The sequence below is a fragment of the Drosophila eugracilis genome, unplaced genomic scaffold (genome assembly GCF_018153835.1).
Source record: "Drosophila eugracilis isolate 14026-0451.02 unplaced genomic scaffold, ASM1815383v1 contig_1104, whole genome shotgun sequence".
Lineage (NCBI taxonomy): Eukaryota > Metazoa > Arthropoda > Insecta > Diptera > Drosophilidae > Drosophila > Drosophila eugracilis.
This window is the reverse complement of record NW_024571881.1, coordinates 366,476-381,828: the sequence shown is the minus strand read 5'-3', so window position 1 is coordinate 381,828 and position 15,353 is coordinate 366,476. Positions and strand designations below refer to the sequence as shown.

The 15,353-nt window shown below is 41.7% G+C and overlaps 3 protein-coding genes across 7 annotated transcripts; 1 reads left to right on the top strand and 2 right to left on the bottom strand.

Moving 5' to 3' along the window:
* Window positions 1–1,269: 1,269 nt before the first annotated feature.
* Window positions 1,270–5,781, bottom strand: LOC108109859 (cleavage and polyadenylation specificity factor subunit 6). Of its 5 annotated transcripts, none has more exons than XM_017218638.2 (7): window positions 5,368–5,781; window positions 4,334–5,053; window positions 3,470–3,610; window positions 2,765–3,231; window positions 2,380–2,679; window positions 2,246–2,314; window positions 1,270–1,984 (listed from the first exon to the last, which is right to left on the bottom strand). In XM_017218638.2, the coding sequence occupies exons 1-7, from the start codon at window positions 5,431–5,433 to the stop codon at window positions 1,789–1,791; spliced, it is 1,959 nt and encodes a 652-aa protein (XP_017074127.1). In that variant the 5' UTR covers window positions 5,434–5,781; the 3' UTR covers window positions 1,270–1,788. The 5 variants fall into 5 exon arrangements, with proteins under 5 accessions (XP_017074127.1, XP_017074128.1, XP_017074129.1 ...); XM_017218639.2 differs by having other exon boundaries at window positions 1,270–1,981; XM_017218640.2 differs by having other exon boundaries at window positions 2,246–2,311.
* Window positions 5,782–8,632: 2,851 nt separating this feature from the next.
* LOC108109789 lies at window positions 8,633–9,070 on the bottom strand. Its single transcript, XM_017218483.1, has 2 exons — window positions 8,880–9,070; window positions 8,633–8,825 (listed from the first exon to the last, which is right to left on the bottom strand). Exons 1-2 carry the CDS (start codon window positions 8,968–8,970, stop codon window positions 8,677–8,679), a joined length of 240 nt encoding a protein of 79 aa, XP_017073972.1. The 5' UTR covers window positions 8,971–9,070; the 3' UTR covers window positions 8,633–8,676.
* A 2,270-nt stretch (window positions 9,071–11,340) lies between these two features.
* On the top strand, window positions 11,341–12,688 carry LOC108109796 (terminal uridylyltransferase 7). The gene is made up of 2 exons (XM_017218505.1): window positions 11,341–11,753; window positions 12,274–12,688. The coding sequence occupies exons 1-2, from the start codon at window positions 11,341–11,343 to the stop codon at window positions 12,686–12,688; spliced, it is 828 nt and encodes a 275-aa protein (XP_017073994.1).
* Window positions 12,689–15,353: the final 2,665 nt, after the last annotated feature.

Sequence of the window (15,353 nt, the reverse complement as noted above, 5' to 3'; positions counted from 1 at the left end):
GAAACCTTCCAGATGATTATGTGACGTGTTGTTTTAGTTGCGCGGGTTACCTAATTTCCTTTTGAAAAGTAACGAAGTTCCAAACTTCTCCAAATATAGATTTTTTATTTCGCGGTAAAGTCCAAACAAGTCAATGGACGTATTTTCTAAAAACATAGTGCAGAATTATACCTATGTATTTTGTAAAACATAAACTATGCCAAATTAGTGACTACAATCGGTTGTTTTTTTATAAAAGAGGGGATCATGAGACCCAGCTAAAAATTACATACTGTGTATATAAGGTACAGAACGAATAGGACAACTTTACCTGATTTGGCATGACTTAACAGACAGTATTCTTTTGTATAAATTCATATGTAGTTTGTATCAAGATCACAATCACAGTTTAAGTTGTACAAGACATCGTTAAGCTCATAATACTCATAACACCTCTAGGCTCTCGCTTTGTTGAGAGTTACAGGTACTTTATAAATCGTAGGTTTGTTTTAACAACAGAGGTGTAATTGTAATTCAGGATTAGTGCGACATGATCTTAGTCGAGTATCGTTTACAAAAAGTATGTACAAATAAAAAGTAAAGCTAGAATTAAAAAAAGTAAAATGTAGGTGATACATTAGGAGAGCTAAATTGTATTAAATGGTCCGCGAGAATTACAGTATCTCGGGAGAAACTGAATGATTCGATTGTTTTTTGGACCCTATGTTAGGAACTACATAAATTGGAGCGTTAGTAAAATTAACTACGCTAAATGCTGTTGGGACGTGTTTATATTGTAATTTAGTCTAAAAATTATAGCATCTGGAGAAATATCACGCACTCGACTTATTCTATAAAAAACATATTTCAACATCGCTTTTCCATCCATTTTTGTGGATGGAATCAGTCGGCATTTAAATTCTAAAATTCCACTCACACTCGATCACAGGCACACAATTATGATCGATTTAAATTTATATGGTAAATAAAAACAAGATAGATTAAACAAATGCATGGAGAATGATTACAAAAAAAGAATCGCATAATCTTTGAAAATACATTAGGGCTTTCGACTTTCAGCCTCACTCGGCAAAATGATTTTGTTAATATAACAATTTCAATATTAATTGCACGCATAAGTGCAAAAATTTTGGCTTTTTACATACAATTTTGTTGTACAATTATAAATTCATTAACTAATAAGATTAAGTTTTGTTTTTTTTATAGTAAGAGTACAAAAAGACACACAATGCAAGACAGTTTTGGTAGAGGTTTTTTTTTCTGGAACAATTCTTTTTCATACGTTTATGTTTTATTAAATAAACCGAAATTTAAGAGTACAATAATATTGAAATTCTGCTGGGATGACGGCGGTGCAGGATTGCTAGCTGTTTGTTGTATGATGATCCAGTGAACATCGTTGTCTAAAATGTCCCACGCATTCTGGCTCCTCCATCGATCCCTCTGTTGCAAACGTCGGTGTCTGTCTTAGTGCTCCCAGGAGGGCGAGATGAGAAGTTGGAGAGATCCAGAGACAGTCTGCGTCCGTCGTTGGTAAAATTGTTGTTGTTGTCAGCATTTCGGCTTATTATAGTATGTCTAGAAGAACTATGCTGTATGCCATATTCATATCCTACGTATTGGTAATGTTAGATACAAATCGAAAATCTGTTAATTGTAGCTAGCTTGTTATCCCACCAAGCATCGCGGCTTATTGTTTGTTAATAAAGAGTTTTTAGTATATCTGTGTTGCATCTTTACTCTGGATTACAGTCCACTGGCGCAGTTCCAACCCTCCACTTATGGCAGTCAATGCCGGGATCGGTGCTCTTCGCGCCTGTCGCGATCGCGCTCCCGCTCGCGGTCACGGTCCCGATCCCTGTCGCGGCGCTCCCGGTCCGACGAGCGGTACCTCTCGCGTTCCTCGTAGTATCGCTTTGATGACGGCGCCTCTGCAGCTTCGGCGACTACGGGCTCTGGTGACTTCCGCGGACGTACCGATCTGCTTTAACACGAAAATGGGGTTTAAATTTAGTACACGTGCTTGGAAGTCAATAATTCGCCTAAATTTTCAGAATTTTTAAATTTAAAGATGTTCTTTATGGATTTAAGAATTTCCGAATTTTAGTGCAATAGTAAAATTTATATCATAAAAACAATTTTTTGTGATTTACTTGTAAATGATTATGACTCGAAAGTTATAAAATGTACTGCTATATGAGGCATTGGCACAGAAGCGAATTATATACAATCGAAATAGTTTTACCTGTCATCCCTGTAGTGATCTGGAGCCTGGCGTTCCCGTTCTCTGCTGCGTGACCGCTCCCGATAGCTGCTATAATGGAATGAAATTATTAATTTATTTAAATGCCTTAAAATTTGAACTAATATATAACTTACCCGCCATCACGTTCACGCTCCCTATCTCGATCGCGTTCTCTCTCACGAGATCGTTCACGATACCTAGACGTCGAACGTTCACGTCGCTGTCGGCTGCGATGCGATCGCTCTCTGGATCGCGATCTCTCGCGTCTATTGTAACTCTTGGCCTCGATGCCGTGCAACGTATCCTGCAGCGAGCTGATCAGGATTTTACAACGCTCGTCGTGCGCTACCTTGGACTGTTTAATCAGTGAAATAGCCGTGACCAGCGTCTCGATTGCGCTCGAGTATTCACCAGCGGCCGCATCAGAAACAGCTCTAAAAACGATGGGGCAATGAATAAATTTGAATTCGAAAAGCAGTTTTGCTGCTTTACACATTTCGTAGCAAACTTTTCACTTACCTGGCGATAGCTGAGCTGCTGACTGTGCGATTTCTGCTCATCACCTCCTCGAACTCCACCTCCGTTAATTGCGGACCCATCTGCTGAGGATCGGGGAAGGGACCCGGTGGCTTCCCCTGCGGTGGTGGCCACGGACCACGAGGTCCATGCTGGGCAAACTGTGGTGGCGGTCCGTGCTGCGGCGGCATGTTCATTCCCTGTTGTGGTGGCATATTCATGCCGGGCTGTGGACCAGGGGCTCCGTGGGGCGGACCACCCATACCCGGATGCTGGGCTGGGCCTCCGGGTTGGTTGAAGAAAGCCGGATTCACGTGAGGTGCTGGGGCGCCGTGCGGTCCGCCCGGACCTTGCGCTGGGGGAAGGCCACGTGGAGGGCCTTGCTGCGGGAAACCACCGTGCATGGGCGGACGACGCCAGTCGGGGCCCGGCGGACCCCTAACGGGCATACCCATGGGTCCTCCTTGAAACTGCAAGCCAGAAAGTAAAAAGTTAGTTATTCCTCTTAAAGATCAAATAAATGTCTAGGCTAGGAAATGAGTTGGTGTTGCATGGGCTGAATAACTTTAATGTTCTGAATACATCGCTTAAGACTAAGTTAACTAAGGTTAACTTAAGTTCTGTTAGTCTTCGTTTCTCTCTTGCTTCATAGGATTATAAAGCATAGCATATAATTATAGGAGGACACAGTGCTTTGGGGATTGTTACCATTGGTCGTTGTGGCGGTCCGTTTGGTGGACCTGGTCGTGGTCCGCCTGGCCGCTGACCCGGCCATTGGCCCTGCGTTGATGGATACCGGGGTGGCGGCTGTTGGTTGCCCATGAGCCCGCCTTGCGGATGCATCGGCGGCTATATTAATACGTATTACGTTTTATGTTGGAGTAGTAGTTGTTGTGGGGTAGAAGTGTGCGTAAGCGTTGTCAAAGACATGGAATAGAACATAAATCGTAATACATAAACATTTTATATAACAATAGCGGGGGATTTTACAATTACATAGATACATTAACAAAATTAAATCAAAAGTATATCTTATTTTCTTGAAGTCAGATAGGAGTCAGCCTTGCTGACTCTCGATTTAAATTTATTACAATTTGCTTTCTTTGTCGTTGGTATATTACTATAGTACAGAAAATAAAAAGAATACAAAATGTCTTAGGCTGAGAAAAAATTGCTCTGAAATTACTTGTAAATTAAGAAAAAAAAAAAATATTACGTATAGTACTTAAAAGCATAAACAACGTCAACCTTATTTTACAAATTTACAAAAGAAATATAAAAATGAAATGAATATTATCAATTAAACTTATCCGTGTATCGTCGTGCCAAATGTTTAATTTAATCAATTAAAATAAGGCAATTTCGTTTATAACTATATATGAAAGTCTATATTTAAGGTTTCTAATTTTACTTAAGTAACGAAAATTTTGCATTCAGAACAATTTTGATGGAAATTGGAAAATAATATAATGTGTTGCAATGTAGAAACAAAACAAAATAGGTTTGGGCGGTAGTTCTACGAACAATGATGCCAATAACGGCAATGCGGGGGCTAATGAAATGGTAACACACCTGCATTCGTGGAGGTCCGGAGTTGGGTCCGCCCACCTGGGGCACTTGCGACATGTGCTGTGGCCGGTACTGTCCCGGCTGCATGATGGTATTCATCCCGCGCGGCGGATGTCCAGGCGGTCCACCTCCCTGCGGTCCGCCCGGGTGTCCACTAGGTATTGGCCCGCTACCCATGCTTGGCGGGGCCGGACCCCTAGGAGGTCCATTCTGCTGCGGCGGCGGTACAGGTCGCGTCTTTTGCAGACTTTCAAACTGGGTGAGTGCTTGCTTGCTGGGGTACGTAACCACTGGCGCCTGGCCGTGCATCTCCTTTTTAGGGAGCTGGTCGAGTACGGCACGCAAACTAGACTCCGAGCCAAGCGAGATGACGCTAAAGCCCTTCGACTGGCCATTGGCCCTGTTCTCGAAGAACTTCACCTCTTGCAGGTCACTCACGCCGATGTCTCGCAGCGCATTTGCGATATCCTGATCAGTGGTCCACCAGGTGAGATTGCCAACGTACAACTGATAGCGCCGGTTCATGGTGGGAGTGAGGCTACCACCGCTCTGATGGTAAACCCCATTGGGACCACCAGAAATCCTTTCGCCGGAATCCCCGGAACCCGGTCCAGCTGCTCCATCTGCGGAGGGCGTACCGCCGCCCCCGCCACCGGAAGCGGCAGCCTCGGTGGGACCGCCTATGTCATCGTAAAGGTCTACGCCATCTCCTCCAAATTCGTCCTATCGGAAAAAAGAATATAAGCGCTTAAAGATAAGGACAAGATGGGGATAAATAAAAAAAAATGTGGTTTCAATTCACGAAAACTATCTTTGCCGCCAGAAATAGGATTCAATGTTATGCAAAAATTCTGGACTAGGATATTATTTTTGAGATTCTATCCCAAATTAGTTCCTTTAGAACTAAAATGCAAGAATTGTAGAGCCCTCCCAAGCATTCCACCCCCTAAAATCTTTTATTCACACATCGATCCACCCTAATGTATACATACACACGCGGCTTGCAGCAAAGCGGCTCCTTTCTTTCAGTGGCTTACCTGAGCCTGCCCGGCAAAGTCCTTGTCCAAGTCCTCTGCGTACAGATCCAAGACCACATCGGCCATGTTGCACCGGAAAAAGTGATTTTCCTAGGCGTTATTACTGATTTTTCGCCGCTTTTTCAACTTTAGCACGCACACCAACACACTCGTCACACGTTTCGTCTCTGTCGCACTCACACTCACGCCTCGTACAATTTTTGATGAGGAAGCCGGCGTGCTGCTCCTCGTTTTCCCCGGGTTATTGCTCCCGCTGAACAATTAATTAATTTTAATTAATTGCTTTAACGCGCTGTCGTCCGTCTGCGAATTCTAAAATTATTTACATTCTACTCGTGCTTGATATAATTTCTCTAATCTTGCGAAAAAATTGTCAGCGTAAAATGGCGGAGCAAAGCAATGTGACAGTAAAGTCAAAAATAACCACTTTAATTTGTCAAATATACCAGAAATACAGCTGGGGTATTCGACGATATAAATATTTCGCTTTCTATTTTTTTATGGTTGAAAACTTGAATCTTCACTTAACATGGACACAAACCAGAGCCAAGCATCCAACGATAATTTGATCATTTTTGAATTTAGAATTTCCCTTTTCAAATTAACTTGATTAATGCACGATTTAATCTTTTCTTTTTAATAATATTTTATATGTTTAATATATTTGGTTATACCATTTTTATAGCCAAATAACTCAAAAATAACTCAAAGTACTACAATTAATCTCTCTTCAATCTAAATTAATAGCCTAATAAAAATAAACACAATTTCCAGTAGACCACCACCAAACACATATTATTTGCATACATTACAATTTCTGCCCAAAAAATAAGATCATGCATAAATTACATTTACAGCTCCAAATGGGATCTGACCATGTCACTTGCACAACTAGACAGCGCACTTGGCCAAAGCTCCAAATTTAGAATTTAAATATAGCAATTAAGCTGATTTATGCAGCCCGTCCGTAAGTTACAATAATTGCCGTTAACAACTCGGGCCTCCGAAATCTTCAAGCTTAACTGTAGGCTGGGAACCGAAGAGAATTGTGGCGCCGACGACTTAGCAACTTGTATGCAAATGTGCGGGGAAAAATTGGTAAAAACTCGAAACAACATTTTTTAGTCGGGCATGTGAAAAACCCATTTCCCGAAATCTAGTGCATGATTAGCCATGTTATTCTTGTTTTTACTCTTTTTTTTGGTAGTTGTCCACCTGCTGGTATTTAGTATTTAACTTTAGCTCTTTGACTCCCATGTGTTAGCAGCGTTAATGAATTGGCTTAAATGTCAATTACCACTGGCTTTTATCGTCCAATCTGAACAAACGACAATTATAATTGGTGCTCTCGCCTCATGCGATTGTGTGTTTAATTAACGAACCACTGTCTAACTGCTAGATAATTACGATCTTTAGGCCCGGCCACGACAATCAATCGATTTATAGATGTTCCTGCCTACCATTTCAGCAAGTCTTGAACGGGCGCATTTGTTATTAAGTTATTGGATTTTATGTATTATTTGCATGTGTTTTCAATTTCAGGTGGGCGATTCTTTGACAAAACGATTACCCAGATGTAAATTTGCCGATGTTGGAGGTGAGGGCGCAGCCAAATTAAATTCTTGGCTAATCGCTGACATTTCTGGGGCAGAGCTGCCATTAAAGGTGCGACATCGAAAGGGTAGGAGAATTTTAAAATAAAATAATAAAATATAAAAATAACAATCCTAACCAAAAATGTGCTTTCGATTTTAAGCGTACTATTTGAATTCATTTTTTTTTCACAGTTTTTTGCTGGTTCTCATAAAAGTTGTATAAATGTTATTTGATGTTTCTAATCACTTAGATCTACATAATGGCCACCACTCATATCCATTGCCCCCCATCGGCCACTTTTGAACGTGCGTAAGTCATGTCAAAATTTATTGCGTGACCATTGGCTGGAATACTTTATCATAAAGCGGCACCGCTGCTACCAAAGTGCCAACTTGCAACTACCAAGTTATAACGGAGCCCAGAAGCCGTCGAGCACTTGGCCAAGACGGTGTTCCACCAGTTGGGCAATGAATATAGCCAAAGAACATAAATCTCACACCAGAGCCGGCCATCAAGTGCACCTACACAGCGATTCGATTCGGTCCTGGCCAAGTGTCGAGGTGCCAATTAAGGCTACACACTGTTGACCATTTCGACCATATCATACACACTCGAACACACTGAACTGCATGGATAATTTTTGATTTTTTTTATGTTTTGGCACTGCAGCCAACTCTTTTGAGCGACCAAAATGGACCAGGCCGAGTGTCATTTGATTCTTGTGGCAGGCTAGCGGCGTTTCATGCGCCTTTGACATGCAACCAGGGTCCAAATCCAAAGCTCCATGCCGAGTCGGCACAGTTTACACGAATCAGAAAATAGCAACAGCAGCAAACAAACCAACAAAAAGCGAAAAAAATTACGAAATTTGTCGTCTGACAAAAAGCTTAGAAAACGATATAAATTAAATTTACGATTTTGGTGCTCATTAAATGTTCACAACTTTGGGCCCAGCGAGGTATTTTTTTCTTTTCAGTTGCAAAATTAGAACATCGCTTTGGGAAATCGCCAAAATGCAGTTAATTGTTTTTAGCTCTTGCTACAGTTTCGGTTTTAGTTTTCTCGCGATTGTCACAAATTGAATAATGTCTCAATTGCAATACGAAGTTTGGAGAACATTCAAACATTGTTTACCAACTGTTTGCAATTGTTTGCCGCAGTTTAAGGCGACTAATTACGTGCCGATCTGGCGATCGGGTCTATTGTATAATCGTGCCGTTTGATATATATCCTGGCACAGCTGGCCGATCCAGAAAAAAAAGTGAAAGGCAAACATGCAACGCCCACTTCTCACCGGGACACTGGGGCACTCGGTGACCAAGTATAACTAGATTATTATATAATTGTTACCATTTGACTAATTTGCCTCTGGCCAGATAAAAGCCGAGCGAAAAAAAAAACAAGGAAAGCTGGCTCTAGAAAGGCGCCAAAAAGGGGCCACAAATCTGACCAACTGGTGGCCATTTGCCATGTCACGATGCTTCAGCCACTGGCAATCGCACCACTGACCAACTTTTGCCGCCATACAGGCAGACCAACAACCGGCTCCGAGCTGAGCCAATCCGAATATGGGTCATCGACGTGAGCTAATCCATGTACAACAGATGAAATCTTAATTGCCAATCATCTGTGGAAGCTGGCAAAAAAGGATACAAAATAAAACCAAATATTTAAATCAAGAGCAACTTCTTTAATTCTTCGGATAATTAAATTCTACAACCTGGGATGCATTTGCATTCTTCCCGTAAAATTGCGAGATTTTTGACAGCGACTCAGTTTGTTAAACCACTTAATATAGCCTCTTTTGGTGTGGAACTGCAAAGGTCTCTGGAAATCTGTATGTTCAGCTTGATCATCAGAATCTACGAGAATTTTAAGACTTATATATTATTATTTAGAGAATTTACTAAACTTACCTTTGGAATCCTTCTTTTCGGAACGCTTAGATCGTCTTGGCGGCCAGACACTGGGCAAGTTTATTACGACCAGACGTGATAGGCAAATCATTGCAAAAGCAACTAAGAAAAATGCAAAATTTACTAATACAATTTTTCAAATAATCTTCCTTTCGGTTTTTGTGTCTTTGATTTGAGTGTAAAAGAAGGCAACTGAATGAAAATGCTACAGCAAACTGATTGAGTAAACTTTTCCCGCTTTGCTTTCATGAAAAGCGTGCGAGTTTTGCAATCGAGAGTGGAGAGAAGCTGAGCTTGGTCAGACTCGTTCCAGATCGAGATCTCTGACCACGTCTCCTTCCCCATCTCTGCGTTTTAGTTGGTGCAAATGAAATGGAAAACGAAGCCAAATCGGGTTTTTTTGCTCGAAATGGGGCAGAAGCCGGCACAGCTATGCCTTACATAATCGGCCATAGAAAAGCACACATGTGCACTCAGCTAAATTTTAAATGCTGGCTTTGTTAATAATGTAATTAATATTTTAGTTCGGATATTAAAAGAAGCGTATCCAATAGCAAACCCTCTAATTTCAGTATAAACATTTAATATTTTTAAAATATTGAAAGATAAACCATGTTGAAATTATAAGCATTATCAAATTTATGTGTTTTCGGTTTTTTATGAGTTTGTGTCTTAATAAGTTAATTTTTCTTTACACTCATAGTTTTATATTTTTTAAGCAAAAAAATAAAAGTTTTTTTTTAATTAAAAAAACATTGCAATCTCTAGTAATATATGTCATTATCAAAACCACTTTTGCAAGGCGAACATTCGATAAAGAGAACCACTTTGAGTTCCTGTTTGATAATATAATACCTTTCCACGCTAACATTTTTTACAGTGTAATAGCACAGTGGCATGTGCAATTTATCTGGCCGCAGAAATCTTTCCTGGCTGGCTAGGATATACCCCAGTTAGTAGGCCGATGTCAGCCGCAACATAAAAAAAAACAGAGGCTTACACATAGAGACAGTAGCAACATGACTCGGTGGCATGTGGCTTAGTTTCGCTTTAATAGCGCCGACTGACAGACATTTGCATTGCGCCATTTGAGAGTCATAATGCAGTGACACATTTGTTGCGTGTCAGGCAGCCGCTAAAGGGCAAACGAGCTGCGTCTTAATTACGTTAATGGCAGCCAAAAAAGAGATTCGCGGCGATCCATGTGCGATTCTCGTTGCCTCAGCATTTGTGTAATGTGGGTAATTAAGCGTCGCTTTCTGCGCACACACCGATGCAGCCAACGAGTTTTCCCACGATGGCCAGTTAAGTCCCAATCCGCAGTAACCATTCCAGTCCCCTCCCCCTTAATGCTGTCGACTACTGTGTGCGCACAATAACAACAACAAACTACCGCCAAGCACCAGAGGCCAATGATATATGCATTTTTCATCCATCGCCAACAATGGTTGCCTCTGCGCGCGTTGCTTATAAATTAGAAGCAACCGAAATAATAGCCATATTTTGGCTGCTTTTCGCTGGTTTTGGTTTTTTGCCTGATTTTTTCATAGCTGTATTTTTTTTCTATATTTTTCTCCTTTTGCCAGACCCTCAGAAAAAGGTCAAAGCTTCAACGAATGCAGCTGCGCTTGTCTGTGGCCCGTGGAGGTGGTTTATCTTGGCCATCGGCGGTAGTTCCATGTTCGATTTTTTGGTCACTTGCACAGGAGAAAAAAAAACTTAATCAGTTGCCATCTACTGTTTTGTAATTACATCACTTATTATCAATAGAGTATTGAACTTAAAGATTTTAAAAATTTTGTCCGGGACACTGTTTAGAAATATTTTGTTTTTGTCCTTTGTTGGGAGAAAAATATGAAGCTTTCGTATTAGGAATATTGTTTATTTAACAACGTCAGACATAGTAGGGACTCTTACGATTGTAATGTAAACGATGGAAATTAATCGATAGCAAGTTTTACAGTTAATAAATAAAAACGCTATTCCTAATAAAAATTTCTCTCTGTGTGGTTAACTAACTGGAAGATTGAACGCACTTAAAGCGATTTTCAGGCCGAACAAATTGCGCCGCAATGTGCGATGGTCAATCAGAGATCGTGGCATTTAAGACATTTGGTTTTTAATCCCCTTTAACGTGCCCCTTTTTGGATAGAGCCCATGCCAATCGATGACGTCAGGCGGTGCATTGTGTAAAGCCTGCGGGAATGGTGCAATTTGCGGCCAGACCCAACGTCATGGGTTGACCACATCCCTGCTGAAAACTCAAGTTCCACTTGGCTGCTTTCCATTGAAGCGCATAATTTCGCGGAAATGCTTTGTGGCCAAAAGACGGAGACATTTCCCTCCCAAAAATCCAATGGCTATATAAATACCCGGCAAGTGCGATATTTCACGCTTAGTATGCAAGAATCGGGGGATTGGAGGGTGCCAATCGTAAGTCATAACCAGTCAATAGAGAGCTATGAAGAAGCGGCGCATAACCAGCTCAGCTGGAGACAAATTTGGAGATGAATTTGGATTTGCACCCAAACCCGAACAGTGGATTTCAACTTGTATTGGCTTCCGCATTGCGTTTCGAAGAGAGGCACGCGTCTGCCAAGCGGCGCGGCTTCTCAAAGATCTGCTGCCCCTGGTGGCGCTAATTGCTGGATTTGGAATGATCGGCACATGTGCAGCGGTTGGCTATTCCTATACAAGATTCGAGGGTCCGGTGGTGGGGCCAGAGCATCTGGTCACCGTCCACGATGGACGCACTGTAGACTATGTGGCCCGGCCAGAGTACAGCTTCGCCTATGGTGTCGAGGATGGCAAGACGCGCGTGCTGCAAAATCGAAAGGAGACGAGGAACGGAGACGAGGTGCGCGGCGTCTACAGGTGAGTTTTTTAGTTTTATGTTTTTGACTGGTGATGAGATACGTTGAGAAGGGGGGTGTGTGAGGATGGGGACAACTTGTCAACGCATTTATTAGCGTCACACTGTGCTGAAATTGATATGGCATTTTCGACACTGTAATACTACTTAATAACAAAAAAGCAGACACTGAGAATAAATCAAAGCTTGTTGGCATTTCAGTTTAGCAATTTGATCAAAAGTAGTTGCAAATCTGTTTACTTTGTAAAGATGATAAAATTGTGGTTTAAAAATAGGTTAATATGTGATTAGGATTTGGTTTTATCTATCGCAAACCCCCTTTTTCGATTTTTCAATAATGTTTATAATTCAACTTAAAATCTTAATAAATTTCTCGGGTTCCATGTCATCTGAAATTCATTTAATGACTTGCTAATATCAATTATTAATAAAAACCAGCTAAACACCAATTACACACCTCCGTACATGCATTAAATCCCAGTTTGAATTAATTTTGTTTCTTTTTCCACGGCCTCCACGCAGCGTAGTCGATCCGGATGGCACCTTGCGTGTGGTTAAATACACGGCCGACGACGCCAACGGCTTTCAAGCTGAGGTTATTACGAACGGTGTGAAAACTCTGCACGGCCATGGATCCGATGGTGATGCGGGTGGGGGAACAATGGACAACCAGGTGACGCACGACAGCTCCGAGGCTCAGGGTGCCGAGGATGAGGAGGAGGAAGAGGAGGAGGAGGCGCCACATAGAGCAGCACCTGGTCAATACAAGGTGCACGAAGATTACGATGAGGGCGGCGGAGAGGGCGAGAAGGATGAAGAAGGTGAGGAGGGTGAAGAAGGTGGTGATCATCAGGAGTACGAGGGCAGCAGCGAGGAAGGATATGTCGAAGCAGATGCTCACAGTCAACAGGAGGAGTCCAGCAGCGAGGATTACTAGAAGAGCAATTCAGAACCAACTAAAAGGAGTATTAAAATATGTATGAATTAATTAATTTTCAGTTATTGTGATAAAACAAAAATATACCCTTTAAAATACTTTTTGGTGACTACAAAATAACTTAAAATGTGTAACAACCATTTAAGACATTCACTGAACTCAATTAGCCGCTTTTTACTACACTCATAAAAATGCTTTATTTAACAGGGTTTTTTACAAAACATTTTATAGGCGTATTATACTTGACTATATCCTTCATAAACCCAATAGTTAAAACCATAATACAGCTCGGAGTTAGATATCTTTGCATAATCCCGAAGCTCCTGTGCCAAAAGAGTAAGAAATCTAAATAAATCGCTAATTGAAATATCTGGCGAGCTTATGTCGCCAGTTCATCGGGGTTAAGGGGTGCAGAGAGGAGATATTTACGCAACCACAACATCAACATCGACGTTAAGTGGGATATATATACACACGAGTATATCGGCCAGGTCTGGTGAAGCGTGTGCGTTCGACTTGGACTGCAGTGGAGCCCGACTTCGACTTTGATTCAATTTCGATCTCGTTTTCTTTTTCATTTTCATTTTCGCATGGACTCAATCAAGCGGTCCGATGGACAGGCAAGTTTGTTGCAAGCTTGGAAAATCTATTTTCCTCCCAGTATGCGTGATCCACTTTGGCCTGGCTGGTGGTACCATTTCGTCACTCGCTTAATTTCAAACGCGCAAATGCGCAAAATCGCATTAAATGTGCGAAATGCAGAGAGCAGACTCGAAAGTGGATCAAACGACATCAAGTTGTGCCAGCAACAGCAGCAGCAGCGATGCGGTAATAATGCCGAAATGCCAGGCAGCCTGACCAAGTTGGCGTCGGTAATCTCACAATTGAGCCGGCGACAAAATTGGGCTGACGGCTTTAACCGGACCGGGCTAATTGACAGCCAACTTATGGTCCACTAATAACCCCCCTGGATTTGCCTTCCCCCTGCGGCATAGAATTAAAGACCAAAAAGAAATCCTCTAAACATGGCTAGCATGCGTCCGTTTCGGACGTGCAAGAATCCCCCTAATCTGGAAATGTTTTAATTAAACAAAGTCATACGATGACTGGGTGTAATTGAATCCTCGGAGGGTATCGGAAGTGTTGGGATTATGTAATATCCACCGGATGTGATCTTTGTGGAAGTTGTCAAACGGATATGTCACGTTACGCATACGCAGCGTTGTGCAATGCTTTGGATCACATTGCGTTGAATGTTCACTGCACTCACTTTCTAATGGTACCCACCTCGGGCTATTGTCCAGCTGGAGATAATGCCTTAGCCAAAAGACCTTCAAGTCTCAATCACGAAAGAAACAAAATAGCGCTTTGTCCACTGCATAAATCAAGCCACAAATCTATAACTGTCAAGTCATTTAAGCCAATGGGTAAATTTTATAAAAAGGCGATCAGAGTAAATGGATCGAATAAGAGGTGACCACTAGGGAAATTTTATATAAAATTGAAAATAGTTAAAATCAAATTATACATATTCTAAAAGTAAATATTAAACAAAAAAACATTTCAAACCTTTTTTATGCAAAAAACTTAGTCTTAGTAGAATCAATATACCCCACATACCAGCACTCAGCTTACCAAAACCAATGCAAAGTGCGTTTAAATGTTCAACTGATCCATTAACCTCCACTGCCCCGCCTCAACTGCCGCCCTCCCACATCAAGCCATTGTCCAAACATAGGCAAACAAACTGCCAAATAGTAGAACATAAATCAAGATAAAATGTTTGTTCTAGTTATCGACAGACCGTGCCCCGTAAATATAATAAATCTCAAGTTAAGTGTGCAAATCTACAGATTTGCTTGGCGGATTAGAAGAGGGGGGGGATATGGATATGCGTGGACAAGTGCAATTAACGCATGCAAAACAATTCGATCGATCAGGCAATGTCGCTTGGCGGTGCCGTTGCGCAACCATCGATCCAGACAAAGACAAAGCTTGTCGTAGTCTTTGCGATTTTCCAACTGTCTTGTCCAGTGACCAACTAACCAAGTTACCAACTAACCATCTAACATCCAAGCCGAACCCCTGCAACTCCTGGCTCTGTCAAAGTGCGATCGTGACGTGGCCAACTTGTTTGGCCCGGACTCTTTTTTTTGTTTTTGTTTTGTTTGTGGCTCCGGCGAGTTGGCAATTGTTTCGAGCGATTTTCGGCCAGCCGTGTAAATGTGTCGCCTTTAAAGCCGTTTTATGTAAGTCGATTCTGTGTCTTTGTCTTCGCTTTCCATGCTAATGGCCAGGCCCATTCCAAAGTGATCTCTTATAGTGCGATCTGAGTATCTGTTGGTTGTCTTGATTTTAGTTTTTTTTTTGCTGTGTTTTAACTTTGGCCAACTCTTTTTGCACCTAGCAAACGAACATTGGGGTTTTTTTCCCATCGTTCGCTCAGACGGCAGGCAGCGTCCCCCTTTGGCCGCCTCATCCCTCGGCTGTTTGTCTTTATTTAATGGCCACTTGTGTGTGTTTTATAAGATACAATCATAATTTTCTGATATGTCATGCCAGAGCGGTTTTCTGTTTGTGGTGGGTGTAGCCTGAAAAAGTGTCAAAAAAGTATTTTTAGGAGTTGAGCAAGCATCGAATGGGAAGAAGTGGGAGATAAACCTTT